The sequence below is a fragment of the Eleutherodactylus coqui genome, chromosome 1, assembly GCF_035609145.1.
Source record: "Eleutherodactylus coqui strain aEleCoq1 chromosome 1, aEleCoq1.hap1, whole genome shotgun sequence".
NCBI classification, from domain to species: domain Eukaryota; kingdom Metazoa; phylum Chordata; class Amphibia; order Anura; family Eleutherodactylidae; genus Eleutherodactylus; species Eleutherodactylus coqui.
In genome coordinates this window covers 345,996,615-346,021,147 of record NC_089837.1, presented here as the reverse complement: position 1 = coordinate 346,021,147, position 24,533 = coordinate 345,996,615, and the positions used below count along the sequence as shown (strand labels likewise).

At 44.3% G+C, this 24,533-nt stretch overlaps 2 protein-coding genes across 2 annotated transcripts in view; one reads left to right on the top strand and one right to left on the bottom strand.

Annotated features, from left to right (window-relative positions):
- Nucleotides 1-2,109, bottom strand: part of LOC136576785 (merlin-like) — a 74,236-nt gene extending 72,127 nt beyond the window's left edge. The window contains exon 1 of the mRNA XM_066576354.1: nucleotides 1,712-2,109. The gene's annotated coding sequence lies outside the window, so the exon portion shown is untranslated. The remainder of the gene's footprint in view (nucleotides 1-1,711) is intronic.
- Nucleotides 2,110-6,197: 4,088 nt separating this feature from the next.
- Nucleotides 6,198-10,078, top strand: MRPS17 (mitochondrial ribosomal protein S17). Its single transcript, XM_066576367.1, has 3 exons — nucleotides 6,198-6,279; nucleotides 8,939-9,078; nucleotides 9,704-10,078. Exons 1-3 carry the CDS (start codon nucleotides 6,240-6,242, stop codon nucleotides 9,995-9,997), a joined length of 474 nt encoding a protein of 157 aa, XP_066432464.1. The 5' UTR covers nucleotides 6,198-6,239; the 3' UTR covers nucleotides 9,998-10,078.
- Nucleotides 10,079-24,533: the final 14,455 nt, after the last annotated feature.

Sequence of the window (24,533 nt, the reverse complement as noted above, 5' to 3'; positions counted from 1 at the left end):
ATGTCATGAGCTACTTCATTATTGTAGGTGAGACAATGGCAAGGCAAACAATGGATGCTTAGAATAATCTAAAGGATAGTCTTGATTTAACTTTTTGGGTCACTGCATAACTCATTTTTTTCTACTTTGAGAACTTTACCTTTAGGCTTATTTCACACGAGCGTTTTTAAGCGACCATCGGAAGCATTGGATTCCAATGTACTCATTCAGATGGCCAATTATTAGCCGTGTAAAAATGTCCAGCCGGTGAAGATAGGACATCGCAGGCCAATGTTTTGACATAGTGAGAAAAGGTAGGTCTTGCACTATCTTACTGCCGCGATCAGCTGGTGGCTCCTATAAGCTTCTATAGGAGTTGCTGGCAGAGGGGTGGGGGGAGTTTAGCAGCAGCTAGCACTGCTAAACTATGTCAGTTGGCTCTATTGAACCACTAGAAGGATTTTAGAAGATTTCTCCCAATCTATGGAATTCCGGGCTGCGGCATATATACGCCGCACCTGGCTGTGTGACTGGGTGAGAAAACGTGATATTTAGCCACAACTTCTTTCACTTGTACATGCAATTTTCGTCCGGGATGCGGCTGGCCGAAAAACGCATCGCCCGTTTAAGAGAGGCCTTACTCAGATGGATAGACAATTAAGAGTTAGTGCATCACACCAGTTGTGGAACAGAAATGCAGTATGTATAGGGAGATTATTTGACAGCAGGCTTTTTGTTGGAGCTGAAACTTCCATTCTGATAGTGCCGAACTCAACTAGTGAATGGAGGTGCAGTAGTCTGATGGCAACCCTTTTTAATAGTCAGAACTGAAAACCATAGCTTCATGGATTTTTTTAGCATTAATTTAAAGAAAATAAATAAATATATATATATATATATATATATATATATATATATATACATACATACATACATACATACACACATCTATTGCATAGGATAAGCGTGATGTGTGAACAGAGCATGCCAGGTTTTTTACGATCAATGATTTTTAAGGGATTATTATAATATTTCATCATATAATAATATTCATGTATCTTGTCAGGGACTAAAGTACAAATGATAATTCAGTATATACAGGATGACATCAGTTCAGGGCATAGCTGAGGAGGGGGCTGGTGGGCCACTCTGCCTCTGCTTCAGGGTATTTAGATATAGGCTTAGAGCAGCAAATTGAATCTTTGCCCCAAGTGAAGGAAAGTCTCGCTAAATGGCCAATATGTGAACAAGTTTCTTCTTTCACAAGGGCAGACAGTATAGAGAATAAATGGGGGGGGGGGGGGACATGTGTTAAGTATAGGAAAAACATTGAATAAATGGTGCAAGAAAAAAGGGCACAGATACACGATCCACGTTGATCTAGAAGAATGACTTTTCAGGAAGAGTCCACCAACAGTAATTAGTTTTCTAGTAGACAAAACTGTCATAATTCATAAAATACAATTATATAGTTAGTATTGGATGAACAATAAGAAAAGTCTTAGCATGTGCACCACTCATTCTTCACACAGTGAGATGTTTTCGAGTTTATATAGCACAACTGTGATAAATGTCTTTTTCCAAACATGAAGCAACCCATAGAAACTATTATCATGACATGTAATTTGCCCCGTTTTGAGGATTATACGACTTAATAGATAATCCACAAGAGAAACGGAGAGCCCTAGTAATTCCTGTTTCTTATAATCTGTACATAGACGTTTTACTTTACCAGGTTTCAAAATTGCAGGAGATTAGAAGTTCCTGACCGCAGCATATTCAGCAGATATAGGTCTCTCTCGATTAGTTCCTGTTTCCAGTGTATATATGGATAGAATCGGGGAATCCAGGTTCCAGTTTCACAGTATGATCCTTTAAAATCCAACGAACTGCAGGAAAAGGACATTTATCCTGTATTGGACTGTTAGGGTGATTTCAGAAAATAGACTTGACCCCAAGGAGCCATTTCTTGAGTTTTGGCTGCTGCATATCATTTAGATGAATAATTGTAGCAATAAGCAGGCAATTCAAATAAAAAATGTGTGTAAAACACCAAAATCTTGTAATCCCAGTGAGCTGCGTCTTGTAGACATTAGACTCCACACTGCTTCCGACACGTACATGGGAGTTAAGGAAGAAGATATGAGAGTTGAAATCCATGACATCTATGTTAAGCCAATAATGGCAGGAGTGTCAGCCAATCAAGAGACAGGAAGGAATGTGTATAACCTGAAAGGAATGATAGGTGAGTCAAGCTGCAGAGCATGGAATGCTTTTACTGTAAGCATGTGATTAGCTCCGGCAAAGCAGGGAGATCCGTAGTCAGGGGCGAATACAACTGAAGTCAAATCTAATAACTTGGGTCTTATACAACTGCACCATTATTAAGTACAACGGTTCATAGGAATATATAGATATGCTTTTCAAGGTACAAAAAAGGACACACTCAGCACAACACAGTAACTTTTTCAGTGCGAGTCACAGTATTCCCACAGCACTGCCTGTCCAAGTGCAAGTGTCCCAGCCACAATGACCCTATAATATAGCTCATCATAGTACCCCCATAATACTGCCATTTACAGCATTGCTACAGTGGGGCAAACTGCTTTTCTTACGTAACACTATAGTATCTGCATAATAATGTACCAGCCAGTGTTCCTATATGACAATGTCAGCCACACTGTGCAGCAACATTAACTTCATGTATGCACCAGCCACAGTGCCCCCAGAACTAAAAAAACTTCTGCTCTGCTTTAGGACTTACACTGAAGCGTGCATATGCAAATAGGTCCTGCCCCATCATTCTCACATGTAGCAAAACTATGTGCGAGAAAGATAGGGCAAGTTCTATCAATCTATTAACATGTAAGAATCCTGCTGGTGAAAACGAGACTACTGAAATCAATGTCCCGTTTTGTGGTGTGGAATAGAAACCCATTGCATGTATCTTCATATTACTTTCAGTAAATGAGTGCACAAGATCCTCGGTATTGGTCATTGTCACTTCTCATTGAGGCCCAGTAAGCAACTACCAAGCAGCCAGCAGCACCTGCGATTGTGGAGAACACACAACGATTTTGTCTTTATTAACCCCTTAATGACAAGGCCTATTTTGGCGTTGAGGACCAAGTGATTTTTGGTATTTTTCCATCTCCATTTTTCAAAAGCCATAACTTTTTTATTTTTCCGTCGATGCGGCCTTATAAGGGCTTGTTTTTTGCGTGGCGAGCTGTAGTTTTTATCGGTGCTACTTTTGGGTACATAGACTATATTGTAAAACTTTTATTATTTTTTTAATGATAACAGGGAGAGAAAACGCAGCAATTCTGACATCGTTTTTTTTTTTTTACAGCGTTAATCATGCAGCTTAAATGACACACTACATTTTTTCTGCGGGCCGGTACGGTTACAACGATACCAAAATTGTTATTTTTTTTTAGGTTTTTACACTTTTTTGCAATAAAAAGCCTTTTTTTTGGAAATTTTTTTTTCTCTATAGCTGCATTCAAAGTCCTGTAACTTTTTTATTTTTCTATGTACGGAGCTCTATAAGGGCTTACTTTTTGCGAGACGAGCTGTAGTTTTTATTGGTACCATTTTGGGGAATGTACGGCTTTTTTGATCACTTTTATAGCATTTTGCCTCTGTTTTTTAGCGTTTTTTTTAACGCTTTTTGTCGTACAAAATAAAAAGCGCGTTCAACTTTTTATACACGTCGCTATGGACGCGTCAATACCCAATATGTGGGGTTTCACATTTTTTTATGCTATTAGAAAAAGCATTAAAAAAGGTTTTTTTTAACATTTTTTTTGACATTTTTCTTTTTTTAACATTTTTATTTTATTTATTTATTTATTTTCACTATTTGAGTCCCTCTGAGGGACTTGCAGCACTGTGCCTATGATCGCTGTGATAAGGCATGGCAGAGCTACTGCGATCATAGGCATAGGCAATACAGGACGCCAGTGTCTGGCGTCCTGTTAACATGGTGACAGGCCGGGCTCTCGTGATGACATCTGTGAACGCTCCCTCTGTGAACTCTTTCCCTGCCGCAATCTACTTAGATGCACCCCCCGCTGTTGCAGCGGGACGCCGGCTGTGACTGACAGCCAGCTCCCGCTGCGGGATAGCGCAAGGTCAGTCATGATCTCGCGCTATCCCGATGATGTACTGGTACGCTCTGTTGCGGGAAGTACCAGGCTCCCAGGATGTACCGATACGTCCTGGGGAGGGAAGGGGTTAACAGCCTCATTGTCTAAGATGGGTCCATCTGTCTGAGTCTAGTCCAGTTATGGCGAACCTTTTACAGACCGAGTGCCCAAACTGCCACTGAACACCCACTTATTTATAGAAAGTGCCAACACATCAGGGAGCGGGGCTTATCACGACGTACAATCTTTAACTCGGTCATTATAAAAAGGACAGGGCCATTTCAAAATAGACAGGAAGGAACGTCCTGTGCTTTTTTTTTTTCTTGCCTGGAGCATTGAAGTACCATTGGCGCAGATTTTGATTGGAAATCAGTTACGTACTCGCAGCTGATGTCATACTATGCAGCACTCCCCCCTCACCTTCTCTGCAGGCTTACCGGCTTACAGTTCCCAGCAGCCTGTAGTGGCCTCACCTGACCAGCAGCACCTGACCTGACCAGGCCGCTGGGAACCGGAAGTCGGGCAGCGCTGACTGCAGGAAGCCTTCAGAGGAGGTGAGGGGGAGCGCCACATGAAATCAGCTGCGGAAATGCAACTGATTTCTTGTCAAAATCCATAGCAATAGTGCAGATTTTGACAGTTTTTTTAAATGCAGAAATTGCCACGGAAGTTTCCGTTGTGGACATTCCGCTGCATTTCCGCCGTGTGTAAACATACCCTATGTCAGCTTAAGGTATGCTGCCATGTGCAGAGTAGCCTCAGTATAAAAACTGTCCTCCACAGTGGCCTCAGTAGAAATACTGCCCCTCCACCCCCACAATGGCCTCCATAGAAATACTGTCCCCCACAGTGGCCTCCGTAGAACTACTGTCCCCCACAGTGGCCTCCGTAGAACTACTGTCCACCACTGTGGCCTCCGTAGAACTACTGTCCACCACAGTGGCCTCCGTAGAAATACTGCGTCCACCACAGTGGCCTCCGAAGAAATACTGTCCCCTACAGTGGCCTCCGTAGAAATACTGTCCCCCACAGTGGCCTCCGTAGAAATACTGTCCCCCACAGTGGCCTCCGTAGAAATACTGTCCCCCACAGTGGCCTCAGTAGTAATAGCGACCCCCACAGTAGCCTCAGTAGTAATAGCGACCCCCACAGTGGCCTCAGTAGTAATAGCGACCCCCACAGTGGCCTCATTAGTAATAAAGTCTCCTACAGTGGCCTCGGAAGAAATACTGTCCCCCACAGTGGCCTCGGTACAAATACTGTCCCCCACAGTGGCCTCGGTACAAATACTGTCCCCCACAGTGGCCTCGGTAGTAATAGCGACCCCCACAGTGGCCTCAGTAGTAATAAAGTCTCCTACAGTGGTCTCGGAAGAAATATTGTCCCCCACAGTGGCCTCGGTACAAATACTGTCCCCCACAGTGATCTCAGGACAAATACTGTCCCCCACAGTGGCCTCAGTAGTGATAGTGTCCCCTACAGTGGCCCCAGAAGTTATAGTGTCCCCTACAGTGACCTCAGTAGAAATACTGTCCCCCATAGCAACTGATCCCTGGGGGTCCGACATGGTGGGCTTCTGCTGACCAACTATCGCTAACTTATCCTGAAGCTAGGTCATCAATAGTTCAGACCTGCACAACCCCTTCCTCCATGGCACCTGCAAATAAACGTGCTTAACATACAAAACGCTGTAAAACGTTACCATCATCGCCACGGTACCTAGGCAGTCAATATAATGTTCAAGTTACCATTGGAGTACTACCTGGCAGCATTAACCGCCTTGCATTCTGTCTTCCATTTGTACTTTTTTGTATGCAAAAATTGGAACAGTCCCAAAGTAAAGGATTTCTTCTAATGGTATAATATATGCAGGAAATATAGACTAAAATGACAACCATGTGAATACTTTCTAATTAAGATCCTAACGTGTTCTCATGATAGAAGTATATATCCGTATTACAGCAACATTCTCGGCTGACATCAGTTGTGGAACGATCCATAAACTTCACTCGCACGTTCCTGTTGCCTTACATCTTGAAGCCAGCAGATGGTGCTCTTCCATCGGTCTCTGGCTAAGATGCGGGTTAATATCAGGCGCTGACGTCATGTATGCGCCGGAGGTCGGAGGGACAGGAAGCGGCGGCTGGAGGTGAGTGATGGAAGTGTCCTTGTAGCTGTGCCATCCTCATGTAGTGTCATGGCCGCTTGCACATCCCGGGCAGCCAGTAGTGCTCCGTGTGCAAGACTGTAACACAGCACCATACAGCAGGCTTGTGCCCAGGAGTTGTTAGTCTGGGGCGACCTGTAGTGTGCATTGCCCCCATCCTGGGGTTACATAAAGCTTGTTGAATAACTTATTTTGTTTTTATTTATTTTTTTATGTCATTCACAGTGCGATACAAATCATGTTAATTATGTCATCATAGTTGTGGCATTACCAATTATCTGTGTTTTGTGATATATATTTTTTTGTAGGTTTGCCCATAATAAAGCACTATAGTAGGCCAAGCGAATGGGTCTGATTCCGCATGCAGAATCCGGCCAGTGACCCCGCGTAACATTGATAATCTATATTGCGGATGACTGTCGGGCATGCACAGCACTGATTTATTTTTTTCTTAAATCTTTGTTTTCCCCAATTCTGACCTATCTGTAATGTTAATTGCGGACGGGCGGCGGGCCAGACTGCGTCCATTGACTTCAATAAAAGCCTTCGGTGTGGAATCTGCACGAAATAGAGCATGCTGCGATTTTATTTCCGCGAGCGGCAATCGCTGCCTGCTCCTATGACAGACATGCCAATGCTCTATTCTTGTTAATGGATGCGGAATACCGTGGATCGTCCGCACAGGTGGCGATCGCGGATTCCACAGTCCTAATCTGGTCGCGTGAGACCGGCCCAAGCGAAACAAAAGGTATTTTTTGAGGTTTTGCGTTTACGTTTTTTCTAATAGAGTATGGGATTTTTTCCATTTTTGTTTTAGTCCTGCTATGGGAATTGGCCCTGCAATCCTCTGATCTCTAGTGTACCTTGACGCCACCGGAAGCTAGGGGTTTGACAGGAGGAACGCCCATCTCATTCTCGTAGCTTCCGATAGGCTGCTGACCCAGCACAGCTCTGATGAGGCAGAGAGCAGCATGCCATGATTTCTGACAGGGATGGAGGGTTAGACTAAGGGTAAGTGTAACAGTTCGCCTTACTTTTATAATATAAGGCTAACTGTTACACTTACCCCTCACCCTAACCTTCAATCCCTGCCACAAATTGCCTGACGGTGCTTTTTCCCTGGCGCACCGCTCCATCGCTGACAGCCCCCCTCCCCTGCAGCGGTACTCTCGGCTGCCGTTCCCCATGCGGCCAAAGCAGGCAGGAGCAGTGTGAGTCGCCTCTGCTGTCTCCGGCTCCCGCTTACCCTGCATCAGCACTCTTGGCTCTCGCTGCCGCTCCCTCTGCGGCCGAAGCTGGCAGGAGCACTGTGAGTCGCGTCCCCACTGCTGTCCCCAGCTCTCGCTCACCCCGGAGTAGCCCTCAGTGGCGGCAGGGTGGTGGCCAGGGGATAGGACACAGGACGGCACCCCGGCAAATGAAGCAGCTTGCTGCCCGAGAACCATCCAATCAGGAGCTAGGGGTGTGACAGGCCCCTCCCTCCATGTAAGGGCTGTCACACCCCTAGCTTTCGGTGGCGTCAAGGTACACCAGTACCGATCGCTTCTATAATACATTGCAATATTTCTGTATTGTGGTGTATTATGTCATTGTGCCCAGCTGGGTGCCTCTGTTGGGCCCTTGGCTGCCATAGCAGCCTCTTGTAACCCTCAATCATTGCATTGAGCTTACAGTGGAAACCCCTCTTTGTAAAACCACATAGGTACCCTGGTTACCATTGACTTCCTAACCTATGGTGTTAAATGGGCAGAGTTCTTTCTGTTCCTGTTCACAGGAGCGATGTGTTTGCTGTGTTATGTAGCTGGGACGGCATGGGCACAGCTGCTGCACCACCTCTGTGCTGTAATAGTATCACAAGTACAACACGGTCCGCATGAAGTACAGTTATGGCACGGGGCAGGAAGGGATTAAACTGCTTCTATTACAGTCATATCAGTGGTTTTTGCAGAGTTTCAGTGTGATTTCACACTTTGCAATACATAGAGTAAAGCCCAGAACAAAGTCCACATGTAACACTACAGCACATTCCCCTGTGTGCATGTTAGGCGCCAGATGTTATGGGAATAATATCATATTCCAGAGAATTTCACTAGTCTGCTCCAAATTGGTTATAATGAGAAGCTTCATGCATGAATATGTATTTGAGCTGACTCATGTTATCAGTCATTCTCTAATACCCTTCTGATTTATTCAAAGGAATACAATCACTTTTACGGACAAACGTTACATCGCAAAATAGAAGTTTTAAAAAAGAATTATTGTGCTCATACAGGATTGGTTAATACAATGATATGATCATTTGCATGTTAGTAAAGTATCAAAAGTGAAAGAATTTGCAGAAGGTATAATCTCACCTGTAAGGGAGCAGCTTATCCGATCAGAATACACTATTTCTCTGTGAGAATCATGTGTGGGAGTCATGTACAAGAGTCTAACACATGTTTTATTTATATATATATATATATATATATATATATATATATATATATATACATACACACACACACACACACTCACTATGTGTTCGCCTAGGCTGATTTAAGAAGCACATTTATTATTGCTACAACAATCCTAAAGGCAGTAGCGGACATACCAGGTATGAAATAGTAATGTATGATGAGAACGGTCTCTCTCACCTTAGGTGTGTTAATCATCACCATGTCGGCTGTACGGACCTCTGTTCATGTCAAATGGATTGTGGGAAAAGTAATAGGGACAAAGATGAGACAAACAGCTAAAGTAAGAGCGACAAGAATGGTGCTGGACACCTACTTGCTGAAGGTAAGTGCAGCTTTTGTCTTTCTGCTCAAATATTAGTAGGGTAAATTTCGTTGTCATACTAGATTGGGGTATTTGTCCACATATGGCCATGTCATCCTGTGACTGGTGCCGGTATGACGAGTACTGTTCAGGAGAGAAGTGTGCTTTATACAGGAGAACCATGGGCTGGCTGCATTCTTACCTGACTCCCTCATAAACATGCTATTGGGTCAAACACCTGGATGGTGTCTTTTTTATATACCCCGATAAATGGGCTAACGAACATTTGGACCTGATATTTGGGCTGTGTAAAAGGACCTTAAAGTGCCTGCTGGGATACAGTGGGGTTGGAGTGGTAGCGCTGCTCCAAACCCTGTGTAGTGTCCGGCGCTTGTAATTGCATGCTCAGGTCTCACTGATTTCAATGAGAGCTGTGCCTGCAATTACAGGTGCCATCCACTACACAGGGTCAGAGCTGTGCTTGCGCTCCGATCCCAGCAGACGCTGCCTGGGTAACCTTTTTAAGTACTTTGTGAGTAACCACTAGAGCTCTTCTAGTTGTGGCTTTCCACTTGTATGGTTACTTGAGTGAATTGCCTGATTATTATTACATGGATTTAGGGACTAAATGTTTGTTTTATTTCAGTATTACAACAGGAGGAAGACTTACTTTGCCCACGATGAAGAGCAGCAGTGCACTGTAGGTGATGTTGTGCTGCTGAAAGCCTTACCTGAAAAAAGAGGCAAATACGTCACACATGAACTGTCTGAAATAGTGTTTAAAGTCGGCAGGGTAGTCGACCCTCTCACTGGCAAGCTATGTGCGGGCAGCAGGTTTCTCGAGAGCTTAGAGGACATTAATGTAGATGATCTGGATAAACATCTCCAGGATCTGAAAATCACAGCTGGAATACGTGAAGAGAAGAAGGCCGATTCCTAAAGATCTCCAGTTATCCTCTATGGAAACTTTGTGTATTATAGGTGTTGCCTCCCATATTAAAATTATGCCTTTTTTTCTACATTTCGCAGATTGCTTTTATTACTACTGAAATAGTTGTTCTACTGATCGTTTCATTACTTTAGCGTCAACCACAGCTAATCATATAGTTGGCCACTGTTCGCTTTGACGAGTTGAAGGTGGTCCCAAGTAGAAACTCTCTCTTTGTCCATATTGCCTAGTAGGGCAGGGGTTGTCGAGATGAAGCAATCTCTTTGGGCTAACTTCACACAGGCGAGCTGATATTGGGCTGTAAATCACGGCCCCATATTGCGTTCGCCACCACGTGAATTCCCTGCAGATGTGAGGTGTTATGTCAAAGCAGCCTCTCATCACTTTGGGGAATTAGCGCCGCGGCAGAGCGTAGCAGAGTTTCTCCCATTGTTTTCAATGGGAGACATCGCATCGCATGCACCTAGCATGTGGAGTGATGCGGGAGCACACAGGAAGATAGAACATGCCGCGATTTGTTTCCTGCATCACATCACGGTGCCATGCAAAAAAAAACTTCGCTCATGTGTAGGATGTCATTCCAAATTCTCACAATGCACAAATCTCGCTCGATTTTCGTGCCCGTGTAAGGGCAGCATTAGGGTAGAATTACATGTGCAGTCAGGAGTGGATTCTAAAGGAATGGCTGATCCTTCTTAGATTCCAACCTAAATGCTTTACACTGCCTCAACTTCAGATTATATCATCATGCAAATGCTAAAACATGGTGGATATGCTGATTAGAGGACAAAAACACAGAATAAAGTCATCTTATTTCCCATAGTGTTTTCCTTTATCTATACAGGTGTTTATGATTACACAATAGGGTATTTCCACACAAGCAGAATATTTCCACAATATGCACATAATGATCTGCTGCGGAATTCTGGTCCGTAAGCCATATGTATACATGCAGATTTTGTGGTGGAATTTTCTGTGTCTATAGGGGTGTGGAAATATTCTGCTCCGGTGAAGCCCCCTTATGGGGGCCAATCACCTTTGGAAACAATGTCCTGATGATAAGCTTTACCTGAGCACCAGATTTAAAGGGATTTTTGTCATTAAAACAAAACTCCATACCCCAGCTGGCCCTTCATAAAATAACAAATTCAACTCTCCTGGGACGCATCTGACTGCTGGCATCGTCTGTGACTTCCAGGTAGACGGGCTGCACGGAAGCATGTCACCGTCGGCACTCCTGGCATCGTGCTTCCACCCAGCCAGTCTACCCAGATGTCATAGCCAATGCCAGCACTGGCTGTCACCTCCGTCCTTGGGCTCCAGTAAAGGTGAGTATGCCCTCACTTGTTATTTTAGACAGGGCCCAGGAACAAAACCTCTCTAAAGTATTCTGTCAAAGTTTCATTGGATCAAATTTCCGTTTTTTAAGGGGTAAAAAATTCTATTCTGCTGCATTACTCTACCGGGGAATAAAGTAAAGGAAAAAACCAACTGTTAGGGTATATTTGCAAGTAGTGGAATTGGAGTTCTTTTTCTGCAACATAAAATCTGAACCATTGGTTTAGATTTTGATGTGAATTCGCGGTAGACTTCAACCTTTCAATTGAAAGACTGGAATATTCTGCAGATCCGCTTCAAGATTTGCACCAAAATGCACAGAGCAAATTACCCTGCGGATTCACATTAAAGTCCGCTCTGTGTTAACATACTCTTGGGCTAACTTCACACGGGTGAACGTGATATGTGGCCGCGAATATTGCCTCCATATCGCGCTCACCCCGATATGAATTTCTCCAAGATTTGGGTTGTTTTCACAGCCTTGTATCATTTCAGGGAAGAAGCAATCCTCTGTCGCGGAGGATCACAGAGTTCCTCCCATTTTTTTTCAATGGGAGACCTCGCATCGTGCACACCGCTGCCACCGGCCCCATTGAAAACAAAGTGCGCTGTGATGAAAAAGTACACAGCAAGATAGAGAATGTCATGATTTGTTTCCCTCATAGCATCATCGCACAAATCTTACGTGATTTTCTTGATCGTGTTACGCCGGCTTTTTACACATGTGTTCAGTAAGGTTACCACGACCTAAGAGGCGCTGTCTGCTCCACCGCACATCTCCTTCTGAACCTCCGGCACACTTATCTGTAGTCTTCTGTCAGCACTTCCTGGTCAGGGAGTTTTCAAAAAACCCGCCTCCAAGAAGCGCTGGCTCTGATTAGCTGAGCCACGGCGCTCGAGAACCAATCACTGCATTGAATGACTGTGATTGGTTCATCGAGCGCTGTAGGCCAAATGCTCTTCAGCCAAGAGTCTGGAAATGGTCCCAACAGACACAGAAGCCTGTTATGATGGTGCCACCTGTCTCTAGATTGCGGACATCTAGACGGGAATAAAACGTAATGCACAAAAATCGCAAAGCACAAACTTGCGATATGTTTTTACCATTAGAAAGTCCCATTGAGATTTGCGTTAAAAAACACAAGTGTGTGGGAGGCCTCAAGCTTAAAACAAGAGACCCGGGGTACAAAGTGGAGCAATTAAATGCTGTGAATGATTATAAAAGCTCTTTTTGAGTTTCAGATGCTCAAAGTCCCTCGGTTTATGGAGGACTGCTGCCCTGACCTGTTAGGGCCAATGCAGGTTTATAAGTTTTGTTTCAGGGAATATTTGTTCTTGTTTTACTTGCACTCGTGTATACTGACTAAGTTCAAGCCATCAAATATGCCGGTACATTGGGGGGTCGGGCTGTATGGGGGAGGAGTTAGATGGAAGCTGTGTGTTTTATTATATACTATTTTCTGTAAGTTATAACATGGAACTTGGGTGGCATGAGCGATCCTGTTAAACGCTTAGCCATATTTTAACCTATAAAGCAATATCAACCGGTAGTGCTCTGTCTACAAGAGACACCCCTATCCAAGGAGAACCTACATACTGCTACACTACATTGGATGGGAAATACCTTCCACTCAATGCATACAAATTACTCAAGGGGGGTTAGCATCCTGATTAGAGATGAGCGAGCACCCAAATGCTCAGGTCCGCGTTATTCGAGTTGAGCGTTTCATAAAATTCGAGACCTCTATTTGAGTAACGAACCCAATTGACTACAATGGGAGACTTGAGCATTTTTGTATGTGGCACGCCGGGTGCTGAGCTTTTTTTTTTTTTCTTCTAGCTCTCTCTCCCACTCCCTCCCTCAAAAAAATTTGCCATGGGTGGGGTCGAACACGGCTTGATGCTCGTTCGAGTAACGAGCACCATTGAGTACGCTAATACTCGAACGAGCATCAAGCTCAGCAGACTATGTTCGCTCAACTCTAATCCTGATTCATTAACCAATCCCATTCTACTGCTTTACATTGAAAATTGACTCTGGGGCGCTTTGTTTGTCTGCTTTGCAAATAATATAATTATATTTGTCTCCTTATCTCATTACATATTCCTCAACCTACAATGGCAGGGTTATGTGGCAGATACTGGAATTTGTAGCGGAGGTACCAGATATTCCTATCCTATTGGTGGGTGAGTTCAATTCTGTCATTGACCTTTACTGAAATAGGGTGCTGATAGAGGGAACTCTTGACTCCATTAGGATATATCCTACAGAAAATGCTTCTGCTGGATCTGTGGCGGATTAAAACCCCAGGGATTAACTATTACTCCTGTCACTCAAGTACATATTACTCCTTATTGCACATTGACTTAGCGGTAGTCAATGCTCTGTTATATAATTGTGTGTTAGCAGTTAGATATTTACCCAAAGTGCTTTCTGATCACTCGCCTATGCTAATTGTCATACAACATGCCAATAGTTGTATTGGCCCACAGTCGCTAGCGGGGTGCCACAGGGTTCAGTATTAGGCCCCACTCTGTTCAACATATTTATTAATGATCTGATAGAGGGGCTGCACAGCAAAATATCAATATTTGCAGATGACACAAAATTATACAATATAATTAATGCAACGGAGGACAATGTGCGGCTACAAACGGACCTGGATAAGATGGGGGCTTGGGCAGAAAAATGGCAAATGAAGTTCAATGTTGAAAAATGTAAGACTATGCACATGGGCAGGAGAAACGGATGTCACCAATATTCACTTATTGGGGTACCACTAGGGAAAAGTGATATGGAAAAGGATCTAGGGGTATTAGTGGATAATAGACTAAACTGGAGTAACCAATGCCAGTCAGCTGCTGCAAAGGCAAATAAAGTCTTGGGGTGCATTAAAAGAGGTATAGGGGCGAAGGACGAGAACATTATCCTTCCACTATATAAGGCACTTGTCAGGCCTCACATGGAATACTGCGTACAATTCTGGACACCGGTGCTCAGGAAAGATGTCACAGTGCTTGAGGGGGTTCAAAGAAGAGCGACTAAACTAATACATGGAATGACGGGACTGGAATACCCAGAGAGGCTATCCAAATTGGGACTATTTACTCTAGAAAAAAGAAGGTTAAGAGGCGACCAAATAACCATGTATAAGTACATGAGGGGACAACACATGGAACTCTCCCGTGATCTGTTTACACCCAGGACCACAAAGGTAACAAGAGGACATCCGCTACGATTAGAGGAAAGTAGGTTTCATCACCAACATAGAAAGGGGTTCTTTACTGTAAGAGCAGTTAGACTGTGGAACTCTCTACCGGAGGAAGTGGTGATGGCAAAATCGATAGAGGAGTTTAAAAGGGGACTTGATGTCTTTCTGGAGAAGAAGTATATTACAGGATATAAATATTAGGTTAAGTGTCAATCCTGGTATACAGGCAGGTAGGAACTATTAGGGGTTGATCCAGGGAACAGTCTGATTGCCATTAGGGAGTCGGGAAGGAATTTTTCCCCCAAAAGGGCTAATTGGCTTCTGGCCTTGGGGTTTTTTGCCTTCCTCTGGATCAACACAGTAGGATAGACAGGCTGGACTAGATGGACAATGTCTTCATTCGGCCTTACATACTATGTTACTATGTTAATAGGGGCAACCTTGGGTGACTACTATGGAAACTGAACAGCATTATGACTAAATGTTATAGACTGCTCAAGCATTTCTGGGTTATTAGACAAATACTTAATACTGAATCGTCGTAAAACAAACCTATTTACTGAATGAAAGCTTAGCTTAGAGGCCTCTTCATCCAAAAGATTACTCAGGTCAAACAAAAATGTAATATACTGGCCAAGAAGTTCAAAAACAATTAGCTGAAGCTGAAACCTCTTGTGAATAACAGCACCCATGAAACCCTAGCTAGCTGGAAGGAAGCCCAGGAAGCGCTAAATCACTACACTTTGGAAACTGCAGCCAACAAATGCAGTTTTATGAAACAGGCATATTTTGAAGAAGAGGAAACAACTGGGCACATGCTAGCTGTCCTAACTCGGGCGCAGATGGGCATCACATAGTACAGGTCTGAAAAATGATCAGGGATCTATAGACACTGAAACACCCTTCATTATTGCGATGGTATATTCCTTCTATGTCTCTTCATATTTTACCAGTCTTGATCAAACATGGGAGCAAATTGCACAATAACTAGCAACCGTAACGATACCCTGCGTATCACAGGAACAAAGAGAGTTTCTTGACATTCCTTTGGACCTGGAGGAGTTATAGGAGGCAGTGGCTTCCTGGCAGAATAATAAAGCATCGGGTACTAATGGCCTACCGGCAGAGATGTTTGCACAGTTTTGTTAACATGCTGTTACCACGCTTACTTGCACTGTTTCATGAGCCTGAATGCAGATGCGAGCTGCCATCATCTATGAAGGAAGCAATAATAACTATTATCCCCAAATCAGGAAAATATCCCTTATTAGTTGATAAGGCTCAATTCCTTACTAAATGTAAACGTTAACATTATAACAAAGGTATTGGTGAACCATCTCTCCTGGGTGATCTCATCCCTTATTCACCCAGATTAAAGTGAGTTCATACCATCAAGATCTACAGCAATCAACACCCGGAGGCTATACCTTAATCTGCATCTGCCAATGGATAATATAAGGGAGCAGATAATATGCTCACTAGACGCGGCTAAGGCGTTTGACAGTGTAGAAATGCCCTTACTGTGGGAAGTGATGAGTAGAATGGGATTTGGATGCACCTTTATAAGTTTGGTGCAGCTTCTATACACTGATGCAAAAGCCTGCGTGGGGGTGAATGGAGGTCACCCTAACACCTTTTTGATACATAGAAGAACGCGCCAGGGTTGTCCCATTTCCCCATTATTATTTGCAATGGCAATTGACCCATCGGTGAGTAAAATAAGGCAACAACCAGATATAGAGGGATTTAAATGGGGAACTACTGAAAAAAGAATAGCGCTGTATGCGGATGATATGTTGTTGTTTCTGGTGTGGCAAGCCAAGGTTTACTCGTGCGGATTACCGAACTCTCCGTCGAGAAATGGGCACCTCACGTATAAAGACTTTCTTTTAAACCTGGCGCCTGCCAGCATTTATTCACAGCACAGCATACAACACAGTTCATATACAATTTCCATTATCCAGGGTTCACAACCCACGGGGACTCAGTCACCAAAATCACCCAGGGTGTGTAGAGGGCGTCCTCCTCTTTCAGACTGGCCACGGCCCAGACTGGTCTGCATCGGACCTCAGGCTCCAAGTTTCTGACGCAGCTCCTCTGACCGCCACTCAGTGGCTAGCAGACAGACCTGAAGTCAGGCAGGAACTGATCTTTTTATTTTCCTTCTGGTCACACCCAACAGGTGTTCTCTTTCTCTTTTTGCACCAGACGTCCTGTCTGTAGCCCTCTACAGGCCCTTCTATGTACTGTACTCCCACACTGGGTAATGCTGAAACATCACTGGAGACAGCTATGAATACAATTGAGTACAGACATTATTCCGGTCTCAGCATTAATTAGAATAAATTTATAACAATGCCAGTAGACAAACCTGATTTAACTATCAGCATTGAACAAGACCCGTTAATCTGTGCACCTGGTTTTAAATATCTAGGAGTATATATATCAAGGAATACCCTGGACTACTCTAAACTGAACCTAGAAGCACTACTTTCCCATTTTAAAGAGAAGCTGGATGTGTGGTGTGAACTTTCCTTATCGGTAGTAGGGACAGCAAATTTAATTAAATTGATATGGATGAACAATCCATTGCATAACTCACCGTAATGGATTGTTCAATGTTTTCTCTATGAAGTTAATAGCCTATTTAGAGATCTTATGTGCGCATATAAAATTGTAGACACTCTGTAATCCTAAAGAGGAGGGTGGATTGGCTTTGCCAAACCCTATGACTTCCTTTTTGGCCTCTCAGATGCAACACTATAAAGGGTGGGAATCAGAGGAGATGCAGGATACTATCAACTGCTAAAGGGATGCTTTGATAATGTACATCTCTTCGGAACTTCAGAGATGCACAAAGTTAAAGGTAATGCCCAACCATTCCCCACACTCTCCTTAATGCATAAAATATGGTGGAAATCCAGAGACATTGTGGGGATTAAGGAATGTACACAATGCACTCCTATTTGGAACACTCGTTGGCTGCCGGAGCTAAATAAACAGACAATTGGAAAAATAGAGGCATTAGACATATCTCACATATATTATCAGATATGGTAATAAAAACATTTAATTAATTACGAACTGACTATGATCTGCCACATTTGCAGTTTTACAAATATCTACAACTGAGACATGCCTACGTGACAGATCTGATCTCCATGGCAATGAAAATTAATAATTTTGCACTGGCTGATATTATAGGCATATCTTCCTCTACAGCAGGAAAGATATCACAACTATATATTTACCTACAGAGACACATAAACGCACGAAACCCAGTTACGACAAAGGATAAATGGAAGGCAGATATTGGTCCAGCAGAGGACTAACAATGGGATGTCATTTTGCAAATGACCTCCAAAATGTCCTTAAAGGGGTTTTGTTATTAGAAAAAAAAATTCTATACTTACCTATTCTTTCCCCGTCAGTCTTCTTACAGCATCTTCTCCTTGCTGATCTTCTCCTGACTCCTGCAGTCTCTTTGGGGCACCTCACCGCAAGCCGGCCGATTCTTCTTTTTTTTCCGGTGACGAAGCATCCATTTCCGGCAGCCTCCTTCCTGCAGGACAATGTACATTACGTCACTAGTGACGTAGCATTCTTAGTCTAACAGGCAATGCCGAGCTAATGCCGAGACTGTGCATGCGCGATGTCTCTCTGCAATAGTATATGAACACTCCCGGCGCAACAGCACGCATGCGCAGTCTGTTATAATAGCTAGGCATTCCTTCCAAGGCAGTGGACATTACGTCACTAGTGACGTAACCTACACTGACCTGCAGGAAGAAAAATGGCCGCTACAAAAGAAGGATCTGGCCCGCTTGCGGTGAGGTGAACCAGAGGACTGAAGAAGATGAGCGAGGAGAAGATGTGATAAGACGGCTGCCTGGGGAGGAATAGGCAAGAGTTATTTTTTTTTTCTAATGACAAAACCCGTTTAAGTGAATCGCATAGACTGTCACAATTACATTTAAAACACAGGGTAAATCACACTCCGCCTTCCTACTTGATATAGGAGTGAGAGATAGTCTTTTATGAATACGCTGAAAACCCAAACTGCGGGACTAATACACATGATGTGGTGTTGTCAAAAGTTAAATAGATATTGTTCTGATTATTGCGGTATATGAGATTAATTTAGATTTTACTCCATTAGTATGTGTTCTGGGATATGTTAATGACTTATCAGTGGAAGAGCAAGAACAGATAGCAATAGCAGAACTCCTATATATTGCAAGAAAATTAATAGCTCCGCATTGGCAAGACGAGGCTTCCCCCACAATAGGAGGGTTCAGAGACAAGGTTAATCAGCTTCTGCTATGGGAAAGTGGTATATACCTTAAACACAATGTGGGACATAAGTACAACAAGATATGGTTAAAATGGTTGAGGGCCCATGGTCTGATGCCAATGAACCTATTCAGCAATATTCCACTGAGTTGATCTGTGGGGTAAGGGAAAGTGAGATGAACACAGAAACAAATAGAAAAAGGATATGTGGGCTAGATAGAATATATCATACTGCTTATACTCTGATGTAAGACAGTATCCATTATTCTCTGCTAATTGTCTGCACTACATTCAGAATGTACGAAAGATGATATGACCTTGCAATGTGTTAACACTTCCTAGAAATCGCTCTTTTAGAGTATTGTCAAAGAAGAACTATGCAAGGACTGTCTGCCACTAATAAACAAGAAGACTCTGCAAAAGAGGAGACATTCACAGTTCCTATACCCTTTTATCTTACCATACCTATGGGAGGACTGTTAGGTGGATATATGAGAGAGATTTGAGGAAAGGCGATTGTAATGTTTATTCTGTTTATGAAAAAATGACAAAAAATCTTAATAATTTTTTTTTAATTCAAAACAGGAGCCGCTCAATGTTTGTGAATGGAGGCGGGTGACTAGAACGATTCATAATCCACTGTGCCTCCATTCATTGACTGACACAGGAGCGATAGTTGGGTGGTAGTCTGTGGGCGTTATAGTTGTCCCTTGTTAAGGGACCTCTAAAAGCCTAGATAAAGCAAGGGGACTGCTCATCTCTGTCCTGGGGCACCCATGATGCTGTTGCCGGTTCATCAGTTGTGTTTGCTTGGACCACTGCTTCTCAGCAACACCCAACACCTGCTTCTTTGGATATGCTATCATTTAGTTATCTAGCTGTCCAAATTTTGTTCAGATCCTTACATTTGCCCATTTTTGTGAAGTTGAACACATCAACTTCACAAACTTAGGGCCCATTAACACACAATGATTATCACTTAAAAGACATGTTTTGAGCGATAATCGTTGTGTGCATTTACACGGCAAGATGATTGCTCAAAATTCGCTCAAACGGCAGTTTGAGTGACAGTTCTGAGCATTCATTTTGCATAAGTGTATAAATAAAGGCTCACACTGCATGCAGAAGACAAGCGGGACTGCTATCGTATGCATACAGCTGTTGTCTTCTCGGAGCGCCCAGCTGGTATACAGCTGAGCGTTCTGAGCGGGGTATGCAGAACACAGCTGGAGTGCTGTCTTCTGCATACTCCTGCTGTGTTCACGGAGCACTCAGCTGGTATACAACTAAGCATTCCGAGCAGGTTATACAGAAGACAGCTGGAGTGCTGTCTTCTACATACTTCTCCGAGCGGGATACCAGCTGAAACAATAGTATCAGCAGTATCCCGCTGAGAACTCAGTGCATGGTCCTGATAAGACTCGTTAACAAAAACTGCACAATGGCTGCGCATTTAGACCCAACGATTCTCGCTCAAAAGACAGCTTTGAGCAAATTTTGAGCAAAAATCGTTGGGTCTAAATGGGCCTTTACTGTTCACTTGCTGCCTAATACATCCCACCCCTTAATAGGTGCCGTAATAACAAAATAGTCGATGACATCTGTAAAAATCTGCACCGCAAGTCGATTTCCATGATGAAATTTTCCACTGCGTGTTGATGAAACTTGTTGACACCCCATCCACATGTGCAGTGTTGTATTGTAATCCACTGCTGGTTTTCTGACTGTAAATTCAAATAGTAAATGGGCAGCAGTTCTGTCCAGAGTGCATCTGCCTTACAGTTGTGCCCCCAACTACTGGGAGCTCCTCATCTCCTGCAGATTTAGCAGTTACCGAATTATCACAGCTGAGCAATATGTGTTTTGGCCTGCAAAAAAAGTTTTCTGTACTGCTCAGATTAGGCAGGGGAAATTACAAAAGTTGTTTGAGAGCCCCAAAAAACGATTTCAGAATTTTTGCCATAATGACAATATCAGCCGAGAACACTGAGTATAAATGTCAGGGGCTATCCATATACACACTGGTAATCCGAAGTAACAATTCTTTATATGTAGTTGTCGCTTATGTGACCTCATTGTTAGAACAAGTCTGTCACCTTTTCTGTCCTCCCTAATGATCTTTATTTCGGGTTGGTTCACACTTGGGTGAACAGCCTCCATTGTTTGGCTCCGTTCTGGGAGAAAAGCAGAAGTGCCGTGTCTGGCGAATGGTGCTACATGAAACCCAGTGACTCTAACGCTTTCTTTTCAGTGCCATTATGCATTCTGGCATTTCCACAGACAAAATAACATTGTATGCAACACTATTTCATCCGGGATTTTTAACCACATTAGTGACTGAGGCTTCGAATAGAACTGCAGATGCTGAAGTGAACACAGCTTTACCTAGCCGCAGCGGTGACATTCGCATACACACATGACCCCTGCAACCAATCACAGGCCTTGGCGGTCTACGGCTCTAGACTGCTGGGGCCTGTGATTGACTGCAGCAGTCACCTGTTACCATGCGGTGGGGGCCAGGTGTGGGGTCCAGCGGTCGTGGCTCGTCCCCCCGGCTTGTTGTCCGGGGCGCAGGTGGCTGGTCGGCACGGTGCTCGCGATCGTGGGTCCGGCATGAGCTTTTGCATACTGGATCCAGCTGGGAGGTAGCGCCTCCCTCTCTCCGCCCCTGGGTGGAGGCTTCTGTTTATAAGGCTGGCAGAGAGGTGCATTCACTGCCAGTTATTGGTGTCCTCAGGTTGCTAGCTAGTCTGCATCTGTAGGTCTCCTGCCTTGTCAGCTTGTCTGCTATTTTGTTACCATCTGCCAGGTTGTTCCATCTGCCTCGGTACTATCAGTATTGTTTCGTGTTGGTTTTTTTCACCTGCCTGTCCTGTCAGTAGTCTACCCATTTCATCTCGGTACGCCAGTGCTCCTTTCTCGGTCCATAGCCAGCGTAGGGACCGCCGCCCAGTTGCCCGCCTGGGTTTAGCTAGGAGTGGAGGCAAGTAGGCAGGGACAAGGCAACCTGAGCTGGCGTATCCCGGGTAGATTACTGTAACATCACCAGCGTATGCGGACACATCACAGTTGCTGCATGTAAATAAAGCTAAGCGAGGAGGACTGGAGCCAAAGTGCTGAACCTGCGGGACATTGAATATACCTTTGTGTGTTATCTCTTAACATATCCAAAATTGGCAAGTCTAAATATAGATATTAATGCGGAATTGCTGGCAAAATTACGCCATTTTCCATGCCACATTAAAATCGGCATGGTAGACGTGTATTTTGGTGCAGAACTTTACAAACTATGGCACTCTCTGATACGTGCTGTGGAACAACTCCACCCTTGTGAAAGGTCCCTAACTGAAGTGCTGGATCCGGCACTTGACGAGCAGGACTGACTCTCGAAGGACCCCATTTACTATAATGGGGTTCATCAGGTTTCCATCATGTCAGGGGTGTAAATAGAACTCATGGTTCTCAATTGCAAAATCCAGCCCCTGCCCAAAAAAATGTGTGTGTGTGTAGATATATATATATATCTAACAACATTCCTTTGATACAACTCTTTTAACACAGGGGGCTTGTAAACAGCGGTTCACCTCTATTATACCTTCACATAATGTAGTCACCAAACGATATTCAGTTACCAGCTTCATTAGTGATTACAGTGCAGTTATATCAAGTAACTCATCTAAAGTCTTTTCTGATTGGAATCGTTCATTTTAGCTTCTAATGCTACTCTCTGCACTAACCCCCTGATACTCGTGCCTCCTCAAAGAAATAGGGTCCTCTTTGTGCCCTCACAAAGTAATAATGCCTGCTCTAAAGCCCCAAAGTGATAGCACCCCTCTGTGCCCCCTGCAGTCCATAATCTGCGCTTCCAACATCAGAGCAATTACTGGCTGCCCCATGGCAGATGCGTGAACTGCCGCTATTGGTCTAGAACATCAGCACCACCCCTGAGAAGATACAGTGGATTGGGGGGTAAGTCTCGCCCCTAGCCCTGGGAACGAGCCTGAAGGCTTTGGAAGTATCTCACACAAGACATCAGATTAAGAGATGTAGCAGCATGTAGGAGAGGCAGCAGGAAAGCAGATTAAAGGGGTAGTTCGAGTTACGTAAACCCCTGTCACTGCGTCCCCCATGCCTTAAAATAAAAAATCAGCAGTTACTCACCTCTCCCCACTCACCCGTTTGTCCCCGCCGCTGGCTCCGGTCTCCACTGTCTCTTTACAGGCAGTGATGACATCTCATGAGCCTGCTGCAGCAGCCAATGACAGTGCTCATCCATGATCGCTGAGCGCAATCTATGCCAGCTGCAGCTTGTTTGTAGACGGGCTCAGCAACTAAAATGACATCACAGTGGAGACCGGAGACGCCGGCGGAGGGCAAACGGGAGTAACCGCTAACTTTTTCTTATAAGGCATGGAAGACCAGGTGACAGGGGTGTCCTTCACTTGGACAACCTCTTTAAAAGAACAGTGACACTGCCCCTGAGCAGAGATTATGGACATGGAAGTGGCCGCTGGCTACGGAGAGCGATCTGAACAGCGCTGTCACCATATTGCAGAGCAGCGCAAGAGAGGAGAGGGACACTGAAAGGGCCTGATGACCATGGGGCCATACACAGATCACAAAAAGGCCCTGATAACTGGAAGCGAACATGGACAACGAAAGGGTTTTGATGACTGTAGGCCTAAGGTGCTACAAGCTTCACAAGAGAAAGGGTTATTGCTGTGGCTTCATCAGCAGGATGACATCTGAACTTCAGTGGACTCATGGATGGACACAGTGGTATGGAGCAGCGGTAGAGGTCGAACCTCCCCCCATGAGGTGAGTGAGGCTTGGCCTCATTAAAAACCACTGGTCACACCATGAGAAGCACATGTTCGCAGGCCTGCTGACGGGGGTGATGGTAAAGGGGTAGTGGATACCACGAGACGAGTAGGACTGTTTGGTAGTAGTGAACTGTGTGACTTGTGATTGGGGTTGTGGTTCCACTTACTATTGGTAAAGATTAGCACTGTGTAAAGGTGTTGTCTGTAAGGGGGCAACAAGCCACCTAATGCGGCAAGTGTAGTGGGAACATGTTCCTAGCCAAAGGGAGGGATCTGCGGTAAGGGGTACGGGCAATGTGCTTGTCGTAAAGGCGACGTCAGAGACATAGCTAAAGACTAGTGTGCCCGGATGCCATAGTTCAGCATGGGGCTCTTCCACAACTTTCCTCTGCATTGTTGGGTCTCTTAAGAAGCCCATCAATACAGCACTAGCAAGAGGGGCATTACTAGAATCTTAAAAGATTATGTAGGGGTCAGATGTAGGGGGTCCAATGCAAATCTGTAACATAGCCCCTCAACCATCCATATGGCATGTACAATATTGGTGTTTTCTTATATGATAGGGGGGCCTTTAGGCCCCCTAAGCCTCCAGGGCCTGGTGGTGACTTCTACCTCTGCACCTCTATAGCTACACCCCACATGCCATGTATCTTATGGGTAAAGACGCAGCGCCTCCGGGTGGTACATGTCCGGGCTACGGCCAATGTGTGTCACTCAGGTAAGTTGCTGTGGCCCACTTCCAGAGGAAACGTAAGGATGTGCTTTCAGGCGAGGTGGTATAGTCTTGTGTGAGGTTTCTGCAGCGTTCAGGCAGCACATTCCCTCGCATGGAGGGATATTACCGCTGTTGGTTATTAACTA